Source organism: Primulina tabacum, chromosome 1, assembly GCF_025594145.1.
Source record: "Primulina tabacum isolate GXHZ01 chromosome 1, ASM2559414v2, whole genome shotgun sequence".
In the NCBI taxonomy this organism is placed as follows: Eukaryota; Viridiplantae; Streptophyta; class Magnoliopsida; order Lamiales; family Gesneriaceae; genus Primulina; species Primulina tabacum.
Genome location: NC_134550.1, coordinates 7,327,077 through 7,353,244, shown reverse-complemented (window position 1 = coordinate 7,353,244; position 26,168 = coordinate 7,327,077). Strand labels below are relative to the sequence as shown.

Sequence of the window (26,168 nt, the reverse complement as noted above, 5' to 3'; positions counted from 1 at the left end):
CAAAACATTCATAGGGTGTTTAGAGTTATATCTTTGCGTATTAAACGCTGAATTCCAAATTATTCCGGTTTTTAAGCGGAGATAGCCCTTCTTGTATATTCCTTCGAACGGCTCCTCAACCTTGATCGCCTAATTAAATCCACGATTGAAAACTCTGTTTCTCGTTTGATTTGCACTAGAAAATCCAAACGATTTTTCGTTGAGATTAGGGACGTCCGAATTTCCTAAATTCGGAGTCGGTGTGACGACGAGGTACGTCACAAGGAAGAAACTTGCGGCCAATCTTTCTTCTATTTTTTTTCAAAGTGGCCGAACCCTATTTGACAAAGTGGCCGAGAGCTTTTTTCAGGGAGATTTTATTGACTCACAATTAATATTGTAAGCTTTATATTAAGTCATTAATTAAATTACAAGACTTAATTAGCTTACCACCCAACATGGCCGAGAGTTTTTTCTATTAAGGAAGGAAGATTTTTTTTTTTTTGTGTGTTTATTGATTCTCAATCAATATTATGGATTCTCAATCCATAATTAAGCAAATCTAATTTGCTTCCTTTTTGCCAAATTTTCTTCCAATTCCTTTATGATTTCATTATATTTAAATTCTTATATTATTAATATATTAATACCATATATACACATATTTTATATCACCATATAAAATATATATATACATAAATTATATTAAATAACCATTATTTAATTTATATAATTAACTCATTTGTTAATTTAATTTTAGACTCCTCATGTTAGTAGTCATCACTACTAGCACAATCATTTAATTAGTAAATTCTCAATTCATTAAATAAATGATTACGAACTCATTATAACCCTGATCGACGATCCGAGAGCGTCGATGTATCAAGGATATAAGTCTTGTTCACATAATGAAAATCGAAAATTTCGAAGATCAAAATTTTCACTTACCATATTGGGCAGCTGCCATTTTTAGTGAACTCCTTCACAAAACAGACAGTTCCACTCTCCTTCCTTATTTAGCAATCATGTTAACTTCCATTTCTTCCATCATATGAAATCAGCTCATAAACTCCTTTATTAGCTTTCTGTTTGATCTCCATGAAATTATAGTTGTCAAATTCCAACTCCTTAAAATTTGACTATTTCAACGGGAACACAGAATCCGATACTTGTGTGACCCTCAATGGTTCAGGGATACAGCTATCCGTTGGTTCACATCTCCATGTGATTCAAAATAACATTTATTCTTATTCGGTTTACCCTAGTTAACCCCATTCTTTTCATCAACTCTTTGATCAAGAATGCCAGAACTCATTTCTGTTGCACCCATCGGATAATGGTAAGAGCGTCTAATAGCATCGCCCCATGATCCCCTAGATATCACTGATAGTGCCTGCAAGAACCAGTCGATTATGATTAACGTACAGTACGGTCCCTTCATCTCATATATCCCGATCGAATCTGCAATCATTGGTTCATCGAGGGTTGCATATTAATTCGATAACTATGTGATACATATAATAGTGGCATTGCATATACCATTGGAGAACTCTTTCTCCAACGTACATCTCATACTCTGGCCAGAGATTCCACGGACTATTATTTCATCAGATCACATAGGATATACAAACCGTAGGTGAGCGATGAATCCTCGACTACAATGTACTGGCTCCTACATGTGTCGCAAATGTACCCAATCTCGCCACCTTATGACCCTCCTGGGGTCGGTAAACGAGTCAAAGCACAGCCCTAGCATATAGAGCCTCTGTGTTGTCCCGGGTCATAAGGACTAATGGTGTACAATCACAACCACGGACTTATCCTCTCGATGAATGATAACCACTTGGAAAGTCCGAGTGAGGGCAGTTCGGTATAATCATCATATGACTACCCATCTGCATGTTTGGATATCTCTATGCCCTTACCAAGAAACGCGGTACACAACATCACAGATGCTAGTCTCGAGCTCAAGCGACCTTTATCCATATTTTAGACGGCTGAATCGAATAGGAACAAATTTAGATTATACAGTATTTACAAATGAGTTTCAACATCGAATTACGATTCATTTGTATTAAAATATAATCAAGGACTTTATCTATGCTGATTCCATGGGTATACAGATAAAGTAAAATGCCATAATCGAATAAAATCGTATAATATTATAAAAATAAAGATTGTTTTACATTAGAGTTAATAAAGCCCGAGCCACAAGTTGGCTTGCCGGGACCTACTCTAACACCCCTCCCCTGACTCAAAACAATAAAAACATCTTCTTCTTTTTTTCTTTATTTATTTTTTATTATTACAACTTACGCGGAGAGAGGGGATCGAACCCGGAGAACCGGTTAATCTGGTAGGGGTTGAGACCATTGGGTTACAAGCCCGGTCTCAACAAAAACATCTTTGGTATGATACACTACGCGTATAAATTGGTGTGTCATCATTGATGAATAAAACTCATGAACGATAATTTATCTTCGTTCAACTATGTTGCAAAAAAAAAAAAAAAAGATTGGTTATATTGTTAGGCTATGTTTGGTAGCCATGATAAGGGAATGATTATTAAATAATCATCCCTTATCTCATGTTTGGTTCATTTTTAATTTAACATGAAGGACCTTGATTATGATTGAAAGCCCTCACTATTTATGTTATTTGTGTCATTAAATATCCCTCCTCAAAAGTGTGATAATGTATAATTTTTGAATAATAATAATAATAAATTAATATAATATTTAAATTTTTATTATATTTTTTTATAAATTAATTTTATAAATTTTTATTATTTTCAATCATTTTAAAGAAAATAAATTGTAATGCAAATCTATCTTAAATTAAATTTTTATAAATTTCTAATCTTGTTAATTAATTCTTTTATGAAAATAAATAGTTATTAAATTGTAATTTATTTTGTTTAATGATTACCGTAATATTTTCAAATATATTTCTAATAAATATATTTAAATTAATTTTAATAAATGTAAATTATAATTATAAATATTTAATTATAATGTTTATAATTATTTTGAAAAACAATAATATTGTAATTATTACTAAACTTTATTTAATATTAACATTCAAAATATTACTGTTATTTTAATTATTAAAATAAATGCATATTCACAAATTTATTTCTAATAAATATATTTAAATTAATTTTAATAAATGTAAATTATAATTATAAATATTTAATTATCTATCTAATTATTTTAAGAATATATATTTAATTAACACTTGGGGCATTTTGGTCATTGTAATAAAATTTACAAAATTAATCCATCATTTTAAAATCATACGAAACACCATGTTATTTATCCCACCATACTATTAATCCATATATCTCATTTTTTAATCACTCTAATTACTAATCATTTACTTATCCAATCACACGTACCAAACGGAGCCTTAAAGAAAAAAGTATTAAAATTATGTTAGATTAATACCTTTGACGATTGATTATATTGTTAATAGAAAAAAAAAATTAAAAATTATGTTATATTAATACCTTTACCGTCAAAACCTCAAGTGTAGTGTATACAATTTAAGTGATTATCATTTTACTGTTGATATTTGTGTTCATTCATAAAAACACTTTCATGAATGAACAAAATTCAAACGTACTCTATTATTTGAGATTATCAACTTTTAAAGTTCGATCTAGAGAAGAAAAAACATAGATTGCAATTGGATAGATGAATTTGATTCAGAAAGAGAGAATGATTTGTTGAAAAATTAGAGGGATATATTTCAAACGATACTTGGAGTATATTTGAAATACATCAAAATCACTATTGAAATGAATTAACTTGATATAAAGTGAATTTGAAATTCATTCGATTTTTGTACATCAAAACATGTCGTTACGGTTTAAATCTATCATTTCAAATACATTCATCTAAATACAACACTAGGACGCGACTGAGTTACAATTACGAAATTTGTTCCTGTCTGCCTATCTTCTTAGACAAATTGATTGTGATGTTTTTTAGATTTTGAAAGTGTTTTCACCTTTGCCTGTTTTTGTATGCACATCTCTTCCCAAAATAAATATACAGAAAATTACACGAGAGCCTCATTTCGAGCCTTCGTCTAGTAGTTAATAATACACAATAATTTAAGTTAGAACCAAGAAACTTCAAGTCGAACGAAATTCCAACCCTAAATAAATCAAAATTTTTCTTTGTCTCTAGACTAAATAATTTTTAAGTACGAATAAAAACTAGAGTTTGGCTCGATTCGATCGTCGTCACCTGCAAGAGTTGGCAGAAAACTTGACTTTACTAAACAAGCGAGAAATACATTGCATTGCTATCAATCAATCATAGATAACAAAATTTTAATTTCATTTTTCATTCTCGGTTACTATTAATAAAATTTTAAAATTTCATTTTCACCCAAAACCATATCTATTTTTTTTTGAAACACCGTATCTAATTTGAAATTCCAAATTTCATAAATTTTAAACCTACCTTCGCAAATCACAACTATCGTAATGTCATATGCATAGCAAATATGAAATCTACTTTCCATTATTATTTGTACAGTTTTTACAAAATGAGTAGGTTTCTTATAAGACGATATCAAATACTTATTTTCGTGAGACAAATCGATTTTATCGATATTTAGAGAGAAAAATATTACTTTGACATAAAAAAACAATATTTTTCATTGGTCAAATGAAATACTAGATTTGTCTTACAAAATTGGTTCATTAATTTTTATGATATAAGTTTTTGTGTTACAAAATATAATGTTGTAATAAAAAAATAAACTATACATATATCTAAATTTATATATATCGAAATTTTTATTTAGTTCCTATAAAAATTATTTATTTTGGTTAAAACAAAAAATAAAAATTGTATTTTCAATTTTGTATGTTTGTTTCATTTTTAATTCTATACTAGCTACTTTGCACACGCGATGCGTGTGTACAGTTTTTTTATAATTATCTATGGACTAAAGTGAAATTTGACAAATTATCGAGGGACTAAAGTGCAATTTGAATTGTTGTAATTAAAAAATAAACAAAAATGTTTTTTGAAATTAAAAAAAATAAAAACAAAAATTTAATTTTGATATAAAATAATAACAAAATTGAAAAAACAAAAAACAGACCAACTTTTTGTAGGAAGATTATTAATAATAGTAATAAATAATCTATTTTTTTGATAATTTTAAATTTTTTTTAATCGAAAAAATTGACTTGACATCTATCTGCACAACAAATATAAAGAAAAAGCAAATCATTTTCCCGAAAAAATATTTATTTGACTTTAATCAGTTTTAATCTTCGATTCAGCTAAAGACTAGGGGGCAGCCGATTCAGTGAAGTGGCCGATATATATATTTGCATGTATATATACCCAGGCAGGGGAAGACAACAGGAGAGGTAGGAAGAAGCGAAACAGAAATGGCAGCCAGATCTCTGTGGCGCGCCAGTACGAAGCTGCTTCTGACGGCTACGGTGGGAGGCGGCGCAGCCTTAGGGGCTGCAGCGATCGCAAGGTCCGAAGACCCCGCCTCTGCTCTCAAGCTCTCGACCACCGTCCCTCTGCGCCTCCTCCGTGATGCCTGCACAGCATCAACCATCGCGTTGGGTATGTTTCGACTTCAAAATTGTCCACCAATTGCAAATTCCTTCGCTGAAGCAGAGTTTCTTTTTTGTTTTGTTTTGTGTTGCGGTTTAGCTTGCGCTTGCTGTTCTCTTCGATTTATTCATAGTGAAAACATGAATAAGTAAATAAATGAACTCAAAAGGTTGTAAGTATTACGTAGCAGTTGTATTGTTGTGTAATCGACTGTATCAGGTTTTTGTGGAGATTACTTTGTTAATATATCACATAATTGTTTTGATGACAATATATATTTTTTATGAGAAACGATATTCATTAATAAATATAGAAAGGTAAGACATCTTCTAACCAATATTTGGAACACATAGATTGGTAACCCAATTTGAATTGAGTGCCTAGTTTCAATACAAATAAAATTAGCATTTGTTGACAGGCTAACATAGGCTAACATAGGTATCCATTCAATCAGTAATAAATAAAATGGAGATTCTTTGGGTGCACTTGGGGAGATTGAAATCTATGGATTGCGATTAGTTTATTATTTACAATGAAATAATATATTAAATATTAAATCTACGTCTTACTTACTTACATGTTAGTAATACAAAGTAGAATGAATTTTAAAAGACATCATTATTTTGTGAACTTGAAATCTATCTTTTTTTAACATAAAATACTATGTAAACATGTAAAGGATGAATTTGAAAAGGATGGATTTGAAGTGTATGGTTTTACTTCTCTAAACAATAAAATTACATTTGAAATCCATCAATCCAAGCGCAAGCTAAGATTTCGTTGAGATGTATTGATGTAACTTATTATTTGATGTTGTCTCATAATTGAGATATGCATTCACGTGATACTCCACAGGTTTGTCATTCCTGTTGTTTAATCATTCCCAAATAGTTTTAGTATCACTAGCTTCTATAACTTAATGAATTGTTTCTTCTTTTCAAACATAACATCTGGACCCATAAGTGTGTTATTTTTCGTTGCTATGCTCAATAAAACCAAATTTCTTCAAGATCTTACGCTATATTGACATGAGTTTGCATGATAAAAAATGTGATCTTTAAATTGATCAATCACTATGCAAACTCACACTAATTTTCGCATATCGCCGCTTAAGGGTTTCTTGATTGTAGTACGTCACAGCTATACAATAATTGTGTGATTAAATCCTATAAAAAACTGTACAAGGTAAGAATAGAGATTCCCAAACAAGGGAGACATACATATAAGATGAGGAGTTTGAATAATTAGTAGGAAAGAGAGATACAGAGAAGTTTGCAGTCTTCTTGTGCTCTCTAATAGCCAAATCCTCCTATCACTCGTCTCTCAAGTCTCAATATGCTCTGACCAGAAATCAGAAAGAATCATGTTCATATTGTTGAATACTCTACCAGAAATAGATAGGAAAAAGGTGCCTTAAATATACTATCATCTCCTGCTTTTTATTTGACATGATTTTTTAATCTGTCCTACAATATTGTTATTGCTTTCACGTGTATCTGGAAGATACTCTGTGGTATTGCTCATATTGCCATATCACAATGCCTCTTGTATTTCTACTTTTTCCTGTGTTGATATTCTTGTATTAGTTTTGTTTGCAAGCATGGAGTCATGAATAATTTAAATGTTTCCTCTGTTGTGATGTATATTTTGTGCACATTCATATATTTCAAATTCCTAAACATCTTTGACTTGAACTATTGGAGTTCAGATCAACATTAATTTGAAAGGACAGTTTTGAAGATTTGAGTGACTTATTTTGTTGGAATTTCAATCTTTTTTTTAATCATTTATGTCATTCTTTATGTTTAATTGTTTGTTTGGGTAGCAGAATTCTTACTCGTTCTTACACTCCTAATCATTTAATATTCGAATTTATTTCTTTTTTAGGACATGGTACATTTTTTGGATTTATCATTGTTGGTTTCATGCGTACTAATTCAATTTGAAGTACATTTTTTGTTTCACTAGCAGTACATTTTTGGCATATAATTTCACATATGCGTGGTTTCTAAAATTATAGAATTTCACATATGCATGGTCTAAAATTTCTACTTTGTAATTTTAGTTTAGTTTGTTATTTCGTTGTTCACACGCTTCTGCTGAGTGCTCTGAGTGCATATCTTGTTTCAAGTTTCATTTGGTGAAAAGATTTTTTAAGACAAGACATTTGATTGTGCGTAAAGAAATAAAAAAATTTATATGGTAGCAGGTTACACTTAAAAAGACTGTATTGAACATAGAGACAATGCATGATGGTCCTTAGTACAGTGAAAAATCAACTGCAGCAGTTGATGGAAATTTTGAGCAAATTACCAATTTTTTTATGGAGGATGATTGAACTGCATTCCTCATTTGTCATTCCAGGAATTCAGTTCTCGACCATTGCAACAACATCAAAAATATTCAACAAGAAAGCATGCATTGACCTCCTAAAAAACTGCAAATCCATGCACCATTTCAAGGAAATACAGGCACAGATCTTCATCCACGGCTTGCATCCAAATATTGACATCCTGCACAAGCTCATTTCTTTTTCCTCTGCCACAAACCTAGCCTACGCTGAAAAATTGTTTGCTAAAATAGAGATTCCGACTTTGTTTATCTATAATGTGATGATCAAGGCACGTGCTAAAGTGGGTAGTTGTAGAAAAGCCCTTCATTTATTCGATGAATTGCGTGTACGTGGATTGCTCCCCGATAATTATACATACCCCTTTGTTTTTAAAGCTCTTGGAGGGTTGAGGGTCGTTCTTGACGGAGAAAAAATTCATGGGTTTGTGATGAAAACTGGGGATGTGTATGATTCGTACATATGTAATTCGATTTTGGATATGTATGGGGAGTTGGGGTGTGGTGAGAGTTTAAGTAAAATGTTTGACGAAATGCCTCATAGAGACTCGATTTCGTGGAATATTTTGATTTCTGGTTTTGTGAAGAATAACAAGTTAGAAGAAGCTATTAATGTTTATATGAAGATGAGACTAGATAGAAGTGTGAAACCTGATGAGGCTACAATTGCTAGTACATTGTCGGCTTGTACTTCCTTAAAGAGATTAGATCTTGGTCGTGAAATTCATGACTATGTACGAGGACAAACTGGGCTTACAGTGATAATCGGTAATGCATTGTTGGATATGTATGCTAAGTGTGGGTGTTTGGATATGGCCAGGGGAATGTTTGATATGATGCATGAAAAGAATGTGCTTTGTTGGACTAGTATGGTGTCAGCATATGTGAAATGTGGTCAATTGGACGAGGCTACATCATTATTTGAAAAGGCTCCAGTGAGAGATCTTATTCTATGGACAACCATGATCAATGGGTTTGTACAGTTTAACAAGGTTGATGAGGCAATGGCGTTGTTCAGGAACATGCAAATGGATAGAGTTAAGCCCGACAAGTATACTTTGGTTGCTTTACTAACTGGATGTGCTCAGTCAGGAGCCTTAGAACAGGGTGAATGGATCCATTCTTACATAGAAGAAACCGGAATAAAGATAGATGTTGTTGTTGGTACCGCTCTTATAGAGATGTACGCAAAATGCGGGATCTTAGATATGTCATTGAAGATTTTTTATCAGATGAATCAGAAAGATACAGCATCTTGGACTGCCATAATTTGTGCATTTGCAATGAATGGAAGTACCAACAGAGCATTACAGTTCTTTTTAGAAATGATTCATGCAGGGATTAAACCTGATGATATCACTTTTATCGGTGTTTTAAACGCTTGCAGTCATGGAGGGCTAGTTGATCAAGGCCGAAGGTATTTTGACACTATGACCGAGGTCTATCAGATTGAACCGAAGTTGGAACACTATGGTTGCTTGATAGACTTACTTGGTCGTGCTGGGCTCCTAGAAGAAGCTGAGGATGTGATAAACAAAGTATCGACGAAAGATAACAAGTTTATTGTCCCACTTTATGGAGCTTTGCTTAGCGCTTGCAGGAACTATGAAAATGTTGATATAGGTGAACGCATTTCCCAGCAGATTTTGGAGATCGAGTCCCGTGATTCTAGCAGCGATACGCTTATGGCTCATATATATGCATCTGCCAGTAGATGGGATGATGCAACTAAAGTTAGAAGAAAAATGACAACCACTGGGCACAAGAAGGTGCCTGGTTGCAGCGCAGTTGAAACTTTTGGGATTGTCCCCTAACGAATGGTTAGAAATGAATGTCAATCCAAAGAATTGACATTAAGGATTTGAGATGCCTCAAGTGGTTGGGTACAGCGAAGGTTATGTGTCTTACTTGTAGGAAATATGATTGGGTGCAGTTGAAACTTTTGGAAATGTCCCCTACCGAATGGTTAGAAATGAATATCAATCCAAAGATTTGACATTAAGGACTCGAGATCCCTCAAGTGGTTGGTTACAGCAAAGGTAATGTGTCTTACCTGTAGGAAATATGATTGAAGCTGATTTCAAAAGTAAGATCGTCATATGATAAGCCTAGTGATAAACCCAATGAACAAATTATACTAATTTCTGTAGAATATGATCAGAAGCTTTACCTCTCATTGATCCAGGCAATCATCAACAATTAATTTGGTGACTCATCTACGTAAGGATAAATAAACAGGTCAGTTGTTTTGATGTACAGAATTTTTCAGTTATTGGGGATTGGTATGCTTGGACGTAGCTTGCATTAACTACTCTCACACATGTATCGTAATGGGGCAGGGCGGGGGCGGATTGGGTTTGCCATCCCAATCCCCGCCCCCGAATTATATCCCCGTCCCCGCCCCCATCCCCACTTCTACCTAATCGGGGACCTCATCCCCTACCCCGCGTGGATTAAATCCCCTTCTTAGGGATGGTCCGCACCCGAATCTAAAATCCATCCCCATCCCCGCCCCAATCGCTTCAAATACCTGTTGATTTGAGAAAAAAGATCTTAAATTTAATTAAACAATATTGATATAAGAATATAATTACATATATAAATACTAGTATTACTTAAAAATACAAACATTTGTTATTCATGGTTTAATAAACAAAAAAGATGAAACCACATCATTATCATGTGGACGACGAGTTGGATCATGAACGAGATTTAAAGGTTAAGAATTTGAGTTTTCATTTTTGTTTTTGTTTGGAAAAATCATCATCATTATTATTTATTATTATTATCTAGGGCTTCGGGGCGGGTTCGGGGATGGAGATAACATCCTCATATCCGTCTCCGATTTGCTTTGGAGGAAAACCCCGAACCTGAACCCATACCCGGAAACATATCCCCAAGCCTGCCCCGTTTCCGGACCCCGCAGGGAAAAGTGTCATCCCTACTCTTGCAGCCTCCTACAAGAATAACCGCGGGGAAAATTGTCATCCCTGCTTTCGCAGCCTCTTACAAGAATCTCAACCCATAATTCAGTGTCTTATCCTTTTGTTTGTATCTATTTGTCATCATTTTGTTTGGTTTGATGTTTTACATTATTGTGCTCATAAATCTATATTGATATTTGGTATAGATGTTTTGTCCATTTGTTTGTTTCTATACTGCAAATGTTACCTGTATTACATAATTTAAACTGCATGATCACTGCACCTGTCCATCATTTAAATGGACACAAGATCCCTTTCGAGCTTCTCGTCACTCTTCAACTCCTTTTAGTGTATCGAGTCTCTTGACAAGTTCTTTTCTTTCTGCAGCACACATTGTTATCCCTTGCTTCTTGAAACTATGAGCAAGCGGGGCCTAGTCGTTAATATGTTTGAGTTTTATCCAATTTACCACCTCAATGGCTTAGATCATGTAGATTGATGTTTTTGTTTCTTGGCATTAATATTTAATGCTCTCGGTTCATTAATATAAGTTATGTTGAATAATGAATAATTAATTGTTATCTGTTAATTAAGTTTAGGTAGGAACTTATCTATATTTGTCTGTATTTGAGTTCTTAGGATTAACATAACTAGTATCTGATTTTTCCCTTAGATTAAGAGATTTAGTTTACATAGAGTTCTAACAACGTAATTTATTTATTTTTCATTCATTCAATAAAACATTCTGCCTTCTCGAAAATTCTTCTTTCCTAAAGCTACATGGTATCAGAGCCGAGAGAAACACCATGACCAAATACAGCATGGCTTTGCCGTCCACTTCTTCCACGTCCAGGTCCAGGGCCACATCTTCGGTGGTACCCGTCGCACCAACATGGGCTGAAACCTCTTCCGTCCCGATAACGAACCACAAATTAAACGGAGAAAACTTCTTACAATGGTCAATTTGTTCTCATGTTCACTCGAGGAAAAGGGAAAGATGACTTCATCTCTTGCGCAACGACATGCCCTGAATCAGCCGATCCGAAGTCTAAGACATGGAACTCCTAGAATAATATGATTTTGTCGTGGTTAATCAACTCAATGACGACATAAATTTGTGAAAATTTCCTCTATATCAACAACGATGGAGATATAAGATGCTGCTCGTGACATTTGTTCTTCCAGAAACAACATGTCAGAGCTATTTAGAATTGAAAACAACCTCGTTGATCTTGGACTAGGGTATTCCACTGTCACGGCTTACTTCACTACCCTTACTCGACACTGGCAGCAACTCGATCTGTTTGAAGTCTAAGATTGGAAATGCCTAGACGATAAAAAATGTTATTGGGCGATTGTTGAACAAAATCAAGTTTTTAAATTTTTATTGGGACTTCATAGCACTCTTGATGACATGCGTGGTCGATTTTTGGGGACCAAGCCATTGCGCACTCTCTGTGCAGTGTTCTCGGAGGTTCGCCATGAAGAAAGCCGCAGGAAAATAATGCTGGGATCGCCACCACCTATTTCCTCGTCGGACATATCAACCCTTGCTGCCCATACGTGCCTTCGTTTCTGCATGTTGATAATTCTGGTACTGTACGTGCAAGGACATCCTTGGCGTGGAAAATGCCGAAAGCCTAGAATCACACAGAATCCATGAGAAACTTGTTGATTGGAAGCCGGCTCGAGAAAGGAGAGAAAATACTGCTGTAACCAAAAATCAATCCCATGATCTAAACATTTCGCTAAAGAGCACCTTGACATACTCCAGAAATTGTTCAACCAAACTAATTTAGCACCAACGTCTTTACCTGTTGGTAATGTGGTACATCGAGGTAATTCTTCATTTGCCTTTATTACACAACATGAATGATCAAACAGTTGGATTGTTGACCCTGGTGCCTCGGACCACATGGTTGGAGATCTGGAATTTTTTTCCCATTTCAGTCCTTGTAAAGATGTTCATATGGTACGCATTGCAAATGGTTCATGCTCACAAGTGGCTAGTTATGGTTCAGTTCAATTAACTCCGGATAGTTCTCTACAATCTATTTTATTTGTGTCGGATCTCAAGTGTAATCTTTTATCTGTGAGAATGCTCAACCAAAACCTCAAATACACGACTAAATTTCTTGTTTTTTAGTATTTGGCATTGGGGTGGTTGATTGGCAGTGCTGACCTTTGTGATGGATTGCATCTCCCGACTCTTCTATGACACCAAATTCAGGTAACTCATATGTCAGAAAATGACTTGGACAATAAATCCATTGCTGTAAGAAAAGGGGTGAGAACTTGCACACAACACCCTATTGGGAACTTTTTCTCACTTGAACGTTTTCTCGTGAATATCATGCATTTCTCTCAAACTTAGACCAGGTGCTGGTTCCATCCACCATCGATGAAGTTCTCAATGAACCAAAATGGAAAGCTGCTGTATTCGATGAGATAAAGGCACTCAAAAAGAACAAAACCAGGCATATTGCAAATCTCTCACCGGGGAAACAGTTGATTGCAAATGGATTTTCACGGTCAAGCACATGTCTGACAGAATCATAGATCGGTTAAAAACAAAATTTGTAGCCAAAGAAACATTTGCTCCTGTAGCCAGATGGTGTTGAGTCCTCTTATCAATTGCTGCCAAGTTAGATTGGGTTTGTACCAACTTGATGTGAAAAATGCGTTCCTTAATGGAGATTTTGAAGAAGAGGTGTATGTGGACATTCCACTTGCTTTTGCATCAGCGGCTACAAACCATAAGGTAGGCAAATTACAAAAGTTATTGTATGACCTCAAACAATCACCTAGGGCTTGGTTTTTTCGATTTATCAATGTCTTAAAGAGTGATGGATACACTCAATGTCGGGTTGACCACACTTTATTTATAAAGCATTTGCGGAAAGGCAAGATTACAGTACTCATTGGCTATGTAGATGTAGAAGACATCATCCTTACATGGAATCGTGAATAAATAGATCTCTAGTACGATATGTGCTTGAATTCGTGTCATTTAAACGAATTATGGATGTATTTAATCATTTTTTAAAACTTATTTTAGGAATCATTTCATATCCATGAAATAGGAGATGAAACACCATTTAGCACATGAAATTTGAACTGTCAAGCACTTGTAGTCCATGAAGTTGAAACTTTACTTATGAGATTTTGACAAATTTCTTACTGGCGTGGTTATTTTACTTATGCGGAAGGAATCTATCTATATGCTTTCCGAGTATTTTGCTAGACCTTTTGACGTGACTGTAATTGTATGAAGAGTTTCTAGTTGATCAATTTTGATATAAAATTTCGTCAATTTCAGCTCTAGAATGATTAGAAACATCAATGTGTCAATCTAAAGTGAGAGAATGCCTGTACGCTATTTTACTGTGAGGTAGCTTGAAGTGTATTCTTTCTTGCATTATTTTGTAGACGAGTTTCCTTCTTTACCACTTAGCTACATTCAGCAATAAGGCAAAGCTAATAGCTTGACTATCGACTCTTCATGCTCGATACTTGCAAACAAGTAACCAGCGTGTTTCTTAAACAGATGCAAGGCTCGTCACTTGAAACATTCTTGATTGTTGGAAGAATATCGTCTGAGGCAGTTATCGAGTCACGATTGCTGCAAAACAGGTCGTTACTAACTCGGGTTCGTGTGTGGTTTGAGGAGTGTCTGTTAGACGCTCGTCTGTTTACAATGCAGATTGCTTTGTGGGTATTGAAACTTCAAAAGCTCTGACATTTTGAGACCAGATCAGACATGTTATCACACAGAAAGCACAACAATGTTTGTAGAAAATATAAACATAGAGCCAACAATAGATTCAGATTCATTATTTTCCCAAAGGCGAACTGTATTATTGAATAACTGGTGTTACAGATACCCCAAACCAGGCATCTTTGAGATGAAATTTGTGAACTTTGGACAGACAACGTTCATTTAAATCTGTTTATAACAGCAAAAGGGTACAATTTTTCTTACCTTGTGTTTCTTTGATTGTTGATATATTGGTTTCCTGGGAGAAAGTATAGATAATATCAAAAAACAAAATTCGTGAAAAACAAAGTTTTTAAAATTTTATAATAACTGGACCCCATTCCTAAGCTTTAATTTTTAAAAACAATATTATTAATTATACATATAACAATTTATTATGATTATTGATAATAAATTATTTAATAATAATAATGTGAAATAAATTAATAAAATTGTTGTTAAAAATATTAAAAAACGATGTTAACAAAATTAACAATAATAGAAACAGTAAAATAACTTTAGCGAAATTAGAGTTGAATACAATTTATATTAAACCGTAATAACTTATTGAACCGAATTAACTCTGAAATTTGATTTAATTTTTTGAAAAAAAATTGTTCCTTTTTCTAGTCAAACCAAATAAATTGATTTTTTCATTACAATTTAATTTTTATTAATTTCAGTTTTATATTAGCTTTTTTTTAATAAAACTTAATTTTTAAAATCACACACATTGAATAATTGAAATTCCTAAATCTTTCAGTTTGCCTTTATATCTTCTTGTTCAAAATATATATGCTCTCAAACTTCTGGCTCACTTTCATCTAAAAAAATGATCATATTTCTATCTTTAAGAACTTATTTCAGAAGTGGCTGCTCCAACAACTCTTTCCTATATCATGAAAACTCTTGTCATCAATTTCGAATCAATTTATGCTATGGAAGATGCTGTTGCTACTCAAGTCTTCAAAGCTGTCAAATCATTTGGACTCGGGATTTTTCTCAATTCAACTTTAGACATTTATATGGATGAGCTTAAAAGTTTTTACGCAAGATGGATAATGACTGAAGACGTAAACATACAGTATTTTAATCGAGCAAGATTATTTTTTTGCTTTGTATATGTTGTCCATACTCAGGTACCTCAACAAGCAGTTGATGACATGAAGCTGAAGTTCTTTGCATCTTTGCATCTAGTGAGATTATCAAGATGTCTGGAAAGAAAAAAGAAATGAAGTTGGAATATCAACCTGTGGTTGATGTTGTGATCAAACTAATTCTAGACATTTTTGTATGAGAATTCTTTTCTTTATTAATTTATTTGTTAATAATAATTTTCATTTACAAAAAGAAATGACATTTTCCTTTGTCTTGATTCGATGAGTCAGTGAAGTACAATTCGGTAAAACTTTTAACATCCTCATTCAATTCATGCTGCCATGTTCGCTGCCACATTTACTTCACACCCCATTTCTCAAAATCCCAGAAGCAGTTGGGGATATATATATTATATTACTCAACCATCGGAAGAATTGTGGTGGAGAGATGGTGGGTCCGACGAGGCCATTGTTCGTGTTGTTTGGATCGTCAATAGTCCAGCTTAGCTTCAGCAGTGGCGGATGGGGTGCGATTCTCTCCGACGTCTACTCCCGCAGGGTATGCTTGCAGTTTGACGTGAAACACCCTTTGTTCTGTTTATTATTGTTTTCTTTCTACGAGATTTGCAACTTGAATTGAATTTTGCTCTTCGGTTTTCGAATTATAAGTTTTGGTGCTGGAATTTGGTTGAATGACAACAAACCAAATTGTGTTAAAACTCTTGGTCAAGATTACTATAAATGCAGAAACATGTGTCTCGATCTACTATTTGCGCAATTGCATAGACACAGAGTAATCAAATTTACACATTTCCGAATTCGTTATCCTCGAGGAGTCAATTTTTTGGACGACCTATAACGTCGTAGCAGCTTATACTCTGTGAAATCATTAAAAGAAGAAACCTTTAAAGTCATTGCAAAGATTAGATCAAGATGAAAGACTCGAACAATTATTATTTTTTTAAAAAGGTATCTTCACTATTTTTATAGTCTTGTGTAAGTTCCCATCTAGGCAGGCACAGGCTTCCCATAAATTTCTGTATTCCCGTTCTAGGCAGGCATAGGCTTTCCATTGATTTCTGAACCAGAGAATTGTTTTATAGTGAAAAAGAATAATTTGCTGTCCTCTGAACTTTTTAGATTAGATTTCGTTGTGAGTTCTTGCTTGTCTGTTATTGGATTTTTTTCTCATCTCTTGTAGGCTGACATAATTTCCAGAGGATATTATGGCTGGAATTCAAGACGTGCTGTTCAAGTACTTGAAATAGTTTTCCCTAAGGTACCAGCAGTTCATTACATGTAGAGGTTACCATAAATGATTCAAGAAGATCAGAAATTAAAGAATCCTGCATGTTTATGGGTTCCATAACAAATTAAATAAGTTCGTTCTATCTGTAGCAGAGTGCATCGGGTAACTGTTCAAACTTAATGAAAATAGTTTGAAATATCTTAATGTCTTTTTGCTTTGACTTTGATGCAACCGTATGCAACATCTTGTTCGGTTCACGAGGATCTCGACTATATCTATGCATATGTTACTTGTTATAACGATATAAACTTTTCATGTAATTATAACTGAGGTAATATAATAAAAGTATTTTCTACTAACGACTGCTGAAGTAAAATAAATGCATTGCTGAAGTTCTATTAAGACTTGGATTGTCTCGTGATTTTTTTGCTGTTGCAGGATGCTGCTACTCAGCCTTCATTGGTGGTTGTATACTTTGGTGGAAACGATTCCATGGGGCCTCACGAATCTGGACTAGGGCCCCATGTGCCACTTCAAGAATATGTTGAGAACATGAGAAAAATTGCTATTCATCTCATGGTAACTTCTCAAATTTGTGCTGATATGACTCTGTTCCTATGAGTTAATGCAACCTATGGTACTTTTCATCATTTTCAGTTGCGAATCATAGGATGGGTTGCCTTTCAGGTTTTTCCTTTTGCTTTTAGATGAACATTTACTTGAAAATTGATATTGAAAAGAATTGGTTACATTTGAAAACATTCAAATTTTCAGGGGAGAAAAACTGCAAGTTAACTAAAGTGTAGCTAAATAGCATAGTTTTCAGGAAAAAAATAGCATAGTTGTGTAGTTTCTCCATTGAGGTTTGTACAATTATGGGGTACTAAGTCTAACAAGGCTAGTTCTACCTTTTCCTTTGTTTTCTGCCTTTTCAATTATAAACTCTTTTTTTCTAACAGCGAGTTTCTATTCCAGAACCTTCCACAACAACCTCACATAATCTTTCTCGGTTGCCCTCCAGTTAATGAGGTTAAACTTCGCGAGAACTTAAGGTACACTGTATGATAATTAGTACTTACACCCTTCAATGTTCAAAATATTGAGAGCTTACCCATCTTCTGCTTTCTTTTTTCTTTTCATGTCTTCTAAACAGTCCACATGTCAGTGAGATTTTGCGAACAAATGAGTTGTGCCGATTATATTCAGAAGCTTGTATAGAGTTGTGTAGGGAATTGGACGTGAAGGTAGTTGATCTTTGGACTGCAATCCAGAAGAGAGAAAATTGGTTAAACGACTGCTTCACGTGAGTACATTCTACTATATCTTTCGTAACAGCTTTGAGACTATAATCAACATCATACAAGCATCAAGAAACTGCTTTAAAACCATGATGGTGTATCACTCAAGGAGCAAGAGGGGGTCATTCACCTCAGTTTTGGATCTGGGATGAGTAGGTTCAGGAAATAAGTACTAACCTTGCCTTTTCTCCCATGTTCTTGGTTTCCCAGGGATGGAATCCACTTGTCTGCCGAGGGTAGCAAGGTAGTAGCAGAAGAAATACTCAAGGTGCTGGAGGAAGCTGAGTGGGAGCCCAGTTTGAGAAGGGATTCCATGCCCATCGAATTTTCGGAGGATTCACCTTATGATCTTGTTGCTAAAGATGGAAAAACGACTATAAATCTGTCAAAGTATTTTTAAATTTTAAGCTAGAGGATTTTAATAAAAAAAATGCTAGCGGTGAGTGATTTTTACCTCAGCAACTAAGTGACCCTAATTTGCTCGAACAATATTTAAATTTCTTGGCGAGCGATTTTTTGTCTAAGCAACTTGCATTCATTTTAGTTATCATTTTGAATTATAATATGTTCTTACATCAAGGAAAAACATTTAAGTTGATGGAGAATTGGATCTGATGCATTATTCAGTTTCTTAGTTTACTTTTAGAACTTAGATCATCTTATGCCACGACAATGGTCATGGAATAAAGAGGCTTCGAATTTTTCCAGGTTGATTTGATATGTTTCTTGGTTTTGACTATAGTGAAATCCTCGATGCTGGTTTAACGCCAAATAAATCCGAACAACCGCGATGCATTTGAGCTTGTGGGTCGGCATGTTTAGGAATAGGTCTCTTGTTAGACGGTCTCACGAATCTTTATCTGTGAGACGGGTCAACCCTACCGATATTCACAATAAAAAGTATAACTCTTAGCATAAAAATTAATACTTTTTCATGGATGATCCAAATAAGAGATATGTCTCACAAAATACGATCCGTGAGACCGTTTCACACAAGTTTTTGTTCATATTTAGATATAGACCATATGATCTCAAATACATTGAAGTCATTGAATTTGGTACGAGAACATGTTAGGAGAAATTTGAGTTTCATTTTCGGTCCGATAAAAAAATTATAATATATCGGGAAAAGTCTCATTGTTGTTATTTGTCAAGAACATTACGAAAGATTTCTCAACGCATTCTAATAATAAAGTTTCACATGAATAATGTATAAAAACAATTATACATACCATAATTGCTTCAAAATTCCTTTTACTAAAACTTTAATATAATATTTAGGATACATCTTTCTATTTTGAATATCCGTAATAATGTTCATATTTACAATAAAGTAATATATTTGACATAAAAAGTAAAATTTTTTGGTGGATGACCTATATAGAATATTTATTTCACAAAATTGACATGTGAGACCGTTTCACATGAGTTTTTGTGTATTTTCAAGTATAGATGCACATGTTTTTTTAAATTAGTTTCATGGTGACAATTAGCAAAAGTTAAAGAGAATTATATATTTAAGAAAATAGACTTGATAAATCATTTTTTTAAAAAAAATTAGATCCTCGAACATATTTAAAATTAACTAAGATCAGGTAACAAAATATACGAGGTGCAGAATCCAAAGAATAGAAGGGCCAATCGCAAAGTTTACGTACAAAGAACTACCATTTCTGATGCTCAACGTCCCCACGTGGAGGATAACGAAATCCAAAATTTCTTCCATTATCACGTTCAATCCGAGGATAGCTGGCCGAATTAAACCCATCTGGAATAAAAAAATATATTCTTTGGACACCAATAACGGTGCTCAAATTGTCTAGTGCTGTAGTTCAAGTTCTTTCCTTTTTTTTTTAAAGCTAAATCAAGAGGAACAGCTTCGTGCATGTTCGTATTTTGATGGGTTGTTGATCGAATTTGATATAATCTAGTGATTTATCGATGTCGAAACAGACTTACAGAGTGTGTTTCTGCTTCCGGCGGCGTTTCCGGCTGGCGGCGTCTGAGGCGCCGGAGGATATCAAGGCTATATTCAATGAGTACTCTGAGAAGGGCGTAATGGGTTTGGATGAGCTGCGGCGGTTTCTGGTGGAGGTGCAGAGGGAGGAGAGTGCCACGGTGGAGGATGCGCAGGCTGTAATGGATAGCCTCAGTGAGCTGAAGCATCTCCATATACTTCATCGACGGGGGCTGGATCTTGAGGCATTTTTTAGATATTTGTTTGGGGATATAAATTCTCCTCTTAATCCGAAACTCGGGGTAATTTTCTCATCAGTGTGAGGTTTTTTTAGTTGTGGGATTTGTGAACTGTGATTGGATTTTGGTTTGAATTATTCTTCGATCGATTTAATTTGTTGTTGGTTGGGTTCTTACTTTCATTCCCCATATTATTATTTTGAACTTCTTTCGAACGTAATTTTCTTGTAAGCACTTAGAATTTGTGAGAAAAACTTTGTGCTATCTTAATTATTTCTGTTTCATGTTTTCTGTGGTTACTACTCAAGTAAGTTACTTTACAATATTCATGTCTTACTTGTCTAAACAAAATAATTTTCCTCCAATTATCCAATAATAATTCCGGCTTTCCAGGTTCACCATGATATGGATGCTCCACTCTCTCATTACTTCATATACACTGGCCACAATTCTTATCTAACCGGGAATCAACTCAGTAGTGACTGTAGTGATGTCCCTATAATAAATGCATTGCGTAATGGTGTACGAGTTATTGAGTTGGATATATGGCCGAGTGCCACTAAAGACACTATTAGTGTTCTGCATGGGAGGTATGCTTTTGATCGTACATTTTTTGTTTGGTGGCTAGAATTCTGCTTTTATTTCTGGCTTGAAAATGTCCTGATACCATAAGACGTTTTAAGAGTGAAACTAAGAAGAACGCAATTTTGATCCGGAGAGTGATTTGGCCAGGCAGGTGATTTCTAGTGACACTTATAAGAGTTGAGGGCAATCTAAGGGTGAACAAGGGTCCATTCTCCACCCATTGCCAGAATTGTGGTGGTTGGAGCACCACATGAACTTTATTAGCATATATAATAGCTTAAAAATTTTTGGCAGCTTCAGGGACTAGATCAAAAGGACAAATTGAATGTGCAACAAAATCAATACTTATTTTAAAAAATAAGATGGCCCAATATTTCTGAGAAGTTTGGAATGATACCTTTATTGTTGGTTTAGACCCCTAGTTCCTGGAGCCACATTGACCCAGGTTAATTCAGAATCGAACCAAGTTTAACTCATAACAACGGAAGCTCTCCATCAAAAAGTCTTGTCCTTGTTCAAGTCTCAAATTCATGACCTTTGATGATATAATCAAATATATTTGATCCAATGTGGATTTCCATCATGAGGATTTTGCAGCTCTAATCACTTGTAATTTTGTCTATGAACATATAAGCATATGGAGGGTGGATAGAGAAAAAGCAGATGGATATGCAGTTTGCCATGAAAAATCGTGGTGTCTGAATTAATCATATTAGATATTCAAATTCAAAGGGATTATTATAATGCAATTGTCCAAATACATTAGATTACCGTCACCTTCTGCCTTCTCTTTTTTTCCAAAAGTATTATTGAGAGCAAATGTATGAGGGGCGGATCAACGATTCAGAATGGTTGGGGGTGGGGGTACACAACATAATTTTGGGAAGTCAAATTTGAATTTTCAGAAAAATTGGCCTTGAAAATTCGCTTTTTTTTTTTTCCCGATTCCGTGGCAGCTGTAATACCTAGCCCCCAATCCCAAACATTTAGAAAGGTCCTCTAGTGGTGCTGAAAGAATGTGTTGCACTGATTCCTGCACATGTGTTTGCCTGTCCGAAGCTTGTATACTCTCTTCATTCCCTTATTAGTTGTTTCTTTCCTTGCTTTTCTTTTCTGCAGGACGCTGACCACTCCTGTTGAACTCGTCAAATGTTTGAGATCGATTAAGGAATATGCTTTTATTGCGTCGGAATATCCTGTTGTAATAACTCTGGAAGATCATCTTACTCCTGATCTTCAAGCTAAAGTTGCCGAGGTATGTTTATGGAGTTTATACAAGTTGTTAGGTGCTTTTGTTGCTTCGTATTCACTATGCGTGTGACTGAATCAGATGATAACTCAAACATTTGGAGATATGGTGTTTTCTCCTGGCCCTGAATGCTTGAAAGAGTTTCCTTCCCCAGAATCTCTAAAGAAAAGGGTGATTATATCTACCAAGCCACCCAAGGAATACTTACAGGCGAAGGGTGTTGACGTAAAAGACACCGGATTAAATACAGCGGAAGAATCTGCCAAGGAGGGACCTTGGGGGAAAGAAGTCAAAAGTTTTGAAGTTGATATTGATGATGATAAGGTGTCTTGTACAACTCACATCAATTATGTTTACCTCATCTTCTGAAATTCTTAGCCTTTTCTCAGTATACATTCTAGGATGATGATTTAGATGAGGTCGATGAAGAATATGAAGAGGATCCTAAATCACAACAGAATGCAGCACCAGAATATAAGCACCTGATTGCTATTCATGCGGGAAAAGGAAAAGGCGGAATGCAGGACTGGCTGAGGGTGGATCCAGATAAAGTAAGACGTCTTAGCCTGAGTGAGAATGAGCTGCGAAAGGCCATTTTAACTTATGGAAAAGATATTGTGAGGTACTTCTTAATTTTCTACATTTGCATGCTTTATGATTTTTTTTAACAAACATGTTTTATGAAATAATGTGCTGTAGATGGAATAGTTTTATTTCAGACCGTTCCTTTTGGTTATAAAATAGAAAATATGGACATGTTGGGATTGACAATAAGTTGTGTTGTGGAAACCGATTAAGGGAAAAAATATATAGCTTCTGATAAAGTAATGATGAAAATATATTAGAGAACCGGATCACGAGTAGGGTATAAAATAGTAATGTCAGAAGAAATTATTTTCGTGATTATTTGTCTTTTTAGTGCCTAGAAAGAGTTTAATGTCTTGTAACTTTTTAAAATTAGTATACCGTCTCTACAACAATTGGCCAAATCCATTGTAGCTTCAAAACTGAGGTTGTGAGTTACTGCAGTTTTATAGTTGTAATACTTCATCAGTGAATCTCTTGTTTTCATTAGAACTTGTCTGTGTATTTTGGACTTCGTAACATTTCATGGTTGTTTTTCTCAGATTTACAGAAAGGAATTTGCTGAGAGTATACCCAAAGGGAATACGATTTGACTCATCAAATTACAATCCACTAATTGGATGGATGCATGGGGCTCAAATGGTTGCATTTAACATGCAGGTAAGTTTGTCTAGTCGATGAGGAGATTAAGAATACAGATAATTCTAGACTGAGTCAAAGATTTATAATGTACTGATACCAAAGGTCAACAGTTCAAGACCATTATTTGTAGTTTCAACATTCAAGGCAAAATGCTAAAAGGTCTATGTAATATAAGTTGTTAAAACAATGTACCAAAATTTGATAGACAAATTGGCATTCCGAGCCATCATTTTCTCTTTTACATTCTGTTGGCATCCAGAATTAGTATTGCAAAGTGAGAAAGAAGAGTAAAAGAGTTGTAAAATAATTCCACCACATATTCCTTTTGGGCCGTCAAGTATCAGCGTAAAAATATCTAAAAATTGAGTTAAGTATGAAGGAAATAATATGTGTTTTGAAACGGGATTTGTGTGAGTGGGTTTTTTCACGTTTCCTATGAAAGCGAAGAAATCAAGTGCTATTTTCTTCACCAAAATCCTAAGTCCAAACTTAATATGTTCAGCTTTATTCCTTGATTAATTAATAATTCACAGGTTGTTACCCTAATTTTGTTATGTTGCAACAGGGTTATGGAAGATCACTTTGGTTAATGCATGGCATGTTCAAGGCTAATGGTGGTTGCGGATATGTTAAAAAACCAAACTTTTTATTAAAGGCCGGTCCAGATGGCAAAGTCTTCGACCCTAAAGATATGTTGCCTATCAAAGTTACTTTGAGAGTAAGATGGATGTTTTTGTAGAAACTGATGAATAACCCTATATCTACTAAAGCTTTCTGTAATCTGACTTTAATTCATCCGCGCTTGCTTTCTTTTAAACAGGTGACAGTTTTTATGGGTGAAGGATGGTATTATGACTTCAAGAAAACACACTTTGATGCATACTCTCCTCCTGATTTCTATGCAAGGGTATATAGTTTAGTTTTTTTCTTCCCCCTCTTCTTCATGCTTGTTAGTTCCATTGTCCTGATTGGATTTCAAATTGTGGCTATTATGCGGCATTGGATTCAAAGTGTATGATACTGTAGGTTAATTTATGTCTAGAATTTTCTACGTGCAGTTGGGAATTGCTGGAGTGCCTGGTGATGCCGTGATGAAGAAAACAAAGGCTCTTGAAGATAATTGGATACCTAATTGGGATGAGGTGTTTGAGTTTCCATTAAGAGCTCCTGAATTGGCACTGCTTCGGATTGAAGTTCACGAGTATGATATGTCGGAGAAGGATGATTTTGCTGGCCAAACATGTCTACCAGTATCAGAGTTGAGAAAAGGTATCCGTGCAGTTCCACTACATTCGGAAAAGGGAGATAAGTATAATTCTGTTAAGCTTCTTATGCGATTTGATTTTGTTTGATTCAGAAACGTGTGTTTCTTGAACTTGTTACATCATGTTGTTCGAGTTGTAACATTTAGAAAAACATGTGTATGATATAGTTATGTGTGTAGCTAAGAGATGAATCCGAGCACTAGGATTATGTATAGAAATGTACGAGTAGCTGTCGTGTGACATTTTCTCTCCCAACCCTCAGTGCCTCAGTTTGTGATTTGACGTTGAAAATATTTGTATCATTTGAATACAGAACTTCTTTATTTAAAAGGATGTGTAATTATCTCATAGCTATTCTGTTTAACTAGACTTGGGTTCATTCATAAGTTTAATGTCTTCAATCAGACGAACCAAATTTGCACACGATGATCTCCTCCCTCACCCAACCCAATTTTTCCACACCTCCCCTACAAGCCTACTATTGACTTGTTGATCAGCATAAAATGACCAGCATATCAACGGCACACTTTCATAAACGCTTTCCAGTGTTGAATACAATCCACTGTTAGTCCAGAAACAACCTATTGCGTGGTGAGATATAACTTCATCCCGTGGTGCCCAATCCACCATTTTTCCACGATGCTCACTCCCCTCCATAAACTCGCGAGAATCTGTCTTCCACCCTTGATCAAATTACCGTGTATGACCCACAAAAATGGTTTCCCACTTCACCAAACCATGCCAAAACTCTATGAATTGTTGCCATTTTAAAACCGTCGTGCTTCCAAAGCTGAAAAATTACAGATTTCAGTGGTTGAGCATCTGGCCATAACAGCATTCTCTGTCCTCCTTGGTAAGGCTACTTTGTGCGTGTGATGCCCTTGCATGTTTATGTGCGTGCAACGGTCCAATTGCGTAGAGTCGAGGGATTTCGGAGTGAACTGTGGCTTCATTTTAATATATATGGATTCGAAAAGATCCTTTACTCTTTCACCTGTTCTTGGATGGTTTCTAGGCAGACCATCCGAAATCGTTTTCAAGTGAAAACCGGGATACCGCGCAAAACGGGCATGAATGTTCGAGAAGCGGGGACCCTTTTCAATATGTTCTAGGATTAAGAATGTGACCTGGAAGCCAGAAATGGTGAATATCTCTGCCAGAGTTAGCATGACATTTACATGGCTTTGTACCGGGAATGGAAAGATCAAGACATGAGAATGAAGTGATCCTATATTCATAATATATATGTGATGGTTGCTGAAAATGAACCCTTGGTGTGGTTTTTATAAAGGGGAATAACAATTCTTGGGATCTTTGAAATCGAGAAAGTGAGTTGAAATGCCATCAGCATGGAGATCTTTCCCGGCTGCTCAAATATTTGACAAGATTGATTGTTGAA

The 26,168-nt window shown here is 34.9% G+C and overlaps 3 protein-coding genes and 1 pseudogene across 13 annotated transcripts; 3 read left to right on the top strand and 1 right to left on the bottom strand.

The window, feature by feature from the left end:
- Positions 1-5,268: 5,268 nt before the first annotated feature.
- LOC142538575 (pentatricopeptide repeat-containing protein At1g31430) lies at positions 5,269-14,827 on the top strand. 11 transcript variants are annotated; one of them, XM_075643924.1, is made up of 6 exons: positions 5,269-5,582; positions 7,938-9,961; positions 10,108-10,160; positions 11,637-12,684; positions 13,022-13,607; positions 14,394-14,827. In XM_075643924.1, exons 1-2 carry the CDS (start codon positions 5,396-5,398, stop codon positions 9,734-9,736), a joined length of 1,986 nt encoding a protein of 661 aa, XP_075500039.1. In that variant the 5' UTR covers positions 5,269-5,395; the 3' UTR covers positions 9,737-9,961; positions 10,108-10,160; positions 11,637-12,684; positions 13,022-13,607; positions 14,394-14,827. The 11 variants fall into 11 exon arrangements, with proteins under 11 accessions (XP_075500039.1, XP_075500034.1, XP_075500031.1 ...); XM_075643919.1 differs by having other exon boundaries at positions 11,623-12,684; XM_075643916.1 differs by having other exon boundaries at positions 10,073-10,160.
- A 1,166-nt stretch (positions 14,828-15,993) lies between these two features.
- On the top strand, positions 15,994-18,869 carry LOC142538565 (GDSL esterase/lipase CPRD49-like). The gene is made up of 6 exons (XM_075643877.1): positions 15,994-16,259; positions 16,902-16,979; positions 17,388-17,528; positions 17,925-18,001; positions 18,103-18,252; positions 18,458-18,869. Exons 1-6 carry the CDS (start codon positions 16,035-16,037, stop codon positions 18,645-18,647), a joined length of 861 nt encoding a protein of 286 aa, XP_075499992.1. The 5' UTR covers positions 15,994-16,034; the 3' UTR covers positions 18,648-18,869.
- A 1,042-nt stretch (positions 18,870-19,911) lies between these two features.
- LOC142538557 (phosphoinositide phospholipase C 2-like) lies at positions 19,912-25,136 on the top strand. The gene is made up of 9 exons (XM_075643872.1): positions 19,912-20,506; positions 20,837-21,033; positions 22,148-22,283; positions 22,359-22,601; positions 22,679-22,899; positions 23,405-23,522; positions 24,070-24,222; positions 24,325-24,411; positions 24,563-25,136. The coding sequence occupies exons 1-9, from the start codon at positions 20,189-20,191 to the stop codon at positions 24,854-24,856; spliced, it is 1,767 nt and encodes a 588-aa protein (XP_075499987.1). The 5' UTR covers positions 19,912-20,188; the 3' UTR covers positions 24,857-25,136.
- LOC142556844 (7-deoxyloganetic acid glucosyltransferase-like) lies at positions 24,871-25,938 on the bottom strand (annotated as a pseudogene).
- Between the last annotated feature and the right edge of the window lie 230 nt (positions 25,939-26,168).